Source organism: Thecamonas trahens, assembly GCF_000142905.1.
Source record: "Thecamonas trahens ATCC 50062 unplaced genomic scaffold supercont1.70, whole genome shotgun sequence".
NCBI classification, from domain to species: Eukaryota; order Apusomonadida; family Apusomonadidae; genus Thecamonas; species Thecamonas trahens.
Window position 1 is genome coordinate 6,738 of NW_013657610.1, and position 1,370 is coordinate 8,107.

General features: G+C 62.2%; 1 protein-coding gene across 1 annotated transcript in view; it reads left to right on the forward strand.

Annotated features, from left to right (window-relative positions):
* Window positions 1–878, forward strand: part of AMSG_12420 (uncharacterized protein) — a gene marked incomplete at its 5' end in the record, with an annotated part of 2,426 nt that extends 1,548 nt beyond the window's left edge. The window contains one exon of the mRNA XM_013897482.1: window positions 62–878. Coding sequence (XP_013752936.1) covers window positions 62–702 — 641 coding nt within the window. The 3' untranslated portion in view covers window positions 703–878. The remainder of the gene's footprint in view (window positions 1–61) is intronic.
* Window positions 879–1,370: the final 492 nt, after the last annotated feature.

Genomic DNA, 1,370 nt, shown 5'->3' on the forward strand with positions numbered 1-1,370 from the left:
TTCATGCTGCAGCCGGACAACACGCACGTGTACGTAGCTGCTCCCGCGGAGCGATCTACAGCGTTCTCATCTGCGATGGTCGCCTGGATCCGCGAGCATGGCGACGGCGCCACCGAGCTCGCCAACGGCATCAACAAGGCCACTCTCGCCCTCTTTGTCGTCCTCCGCGCCTCACCGACCGTCCCGTTCTCCATCCCTGTCTTTGCCTTCCTCATTCACTCCGGCGCCGACATCAATGCCCTCGAGCCCATCGCTGGTCTCCGCCCGCTCCACATCGCTGTGCTCTTGTCCAACGTCTTGGCCACCATGGCACTGCTTGCAGCCGGCGCCGATGTGTGGGCACCGAATCACATCGGTGTTCCCCCGCTCTCCACCGCAGCGATCGAACTCGCCGAGCCGAAGAGTCGGGAGGTCTACAACCTTGTCACAGGAACCATCCCTGTCCCCGCAGCCGTCGACGATTTTGTCCAAGAGGCCATCGCCGCGGGTGGTGTCGTTGATCGGCCCGCCGCATCTGGCAACCGGCCTCGATCACGCGTTGACGAGCTGGAAGCTGAGCTGTCTGCGACCAGAGACGAGCTGGCTCTGATGCAGGACAAGCTGACCGTCGCCGAGGGTGATATCCGGGCTCTCCGCGACGACCGCGTCAAGCTCATCCAGCACTTTGACGAGGCCGTCGCCAACTTCCAAGCACGCCGCTAGTCCTACGGCATGAGTGGCGATGCGCCGCGAGGCTTGTCGAGACGTCTCCCGGCGGCGGCGACAGCGAGAACACGACGTTGAATTGCTAGCTCGACATGAAGCTCCAGCCCATGTCACCGCTCTCTCTCACTCTCTCGGTGGTCGCTCCTGCCAAACGATAACAATCGCTTTTTCCCTCACTCCCGCATGTGCGGCCCACCGCCACCGGCAAGCCCCTGACGACATCCGGCCGACTGGCAGCGATAGCTGCTACCACACCTCCCACAGGACTCTCTCCGGGACAAACAAGACCACCATGACCGGGTCAAAGGGAAAGGAGGGCATGCTGCCACGGGCAAGCAGCGTACGTATCCCCTCTCTCCCCTCCTCTCCCCGCACAGATTACACTCGCTAGAGCACCAGTATGATGTGACCCATGTCTATGGCGGTGGTAGCGCAAGTCGCCGCAGGAAACCGTCGTCCACTTTTTTTCGGCCTCTGCAAACAGCCAACATAGCCATTCCCCCACAGCCCTCCTCCCCTCCTCCCCCCTCATCACCTAGTTGCTGCCATACCATGTACTATGTCGCCATGCACTGTTGCTGTTCTGCTGTTTTGCGCCACCCACAGGTGGATGCTGCCTCCTCCTCCCCCCCCCCCGCTCACTGTCGCGACGCGCCAGTACAACG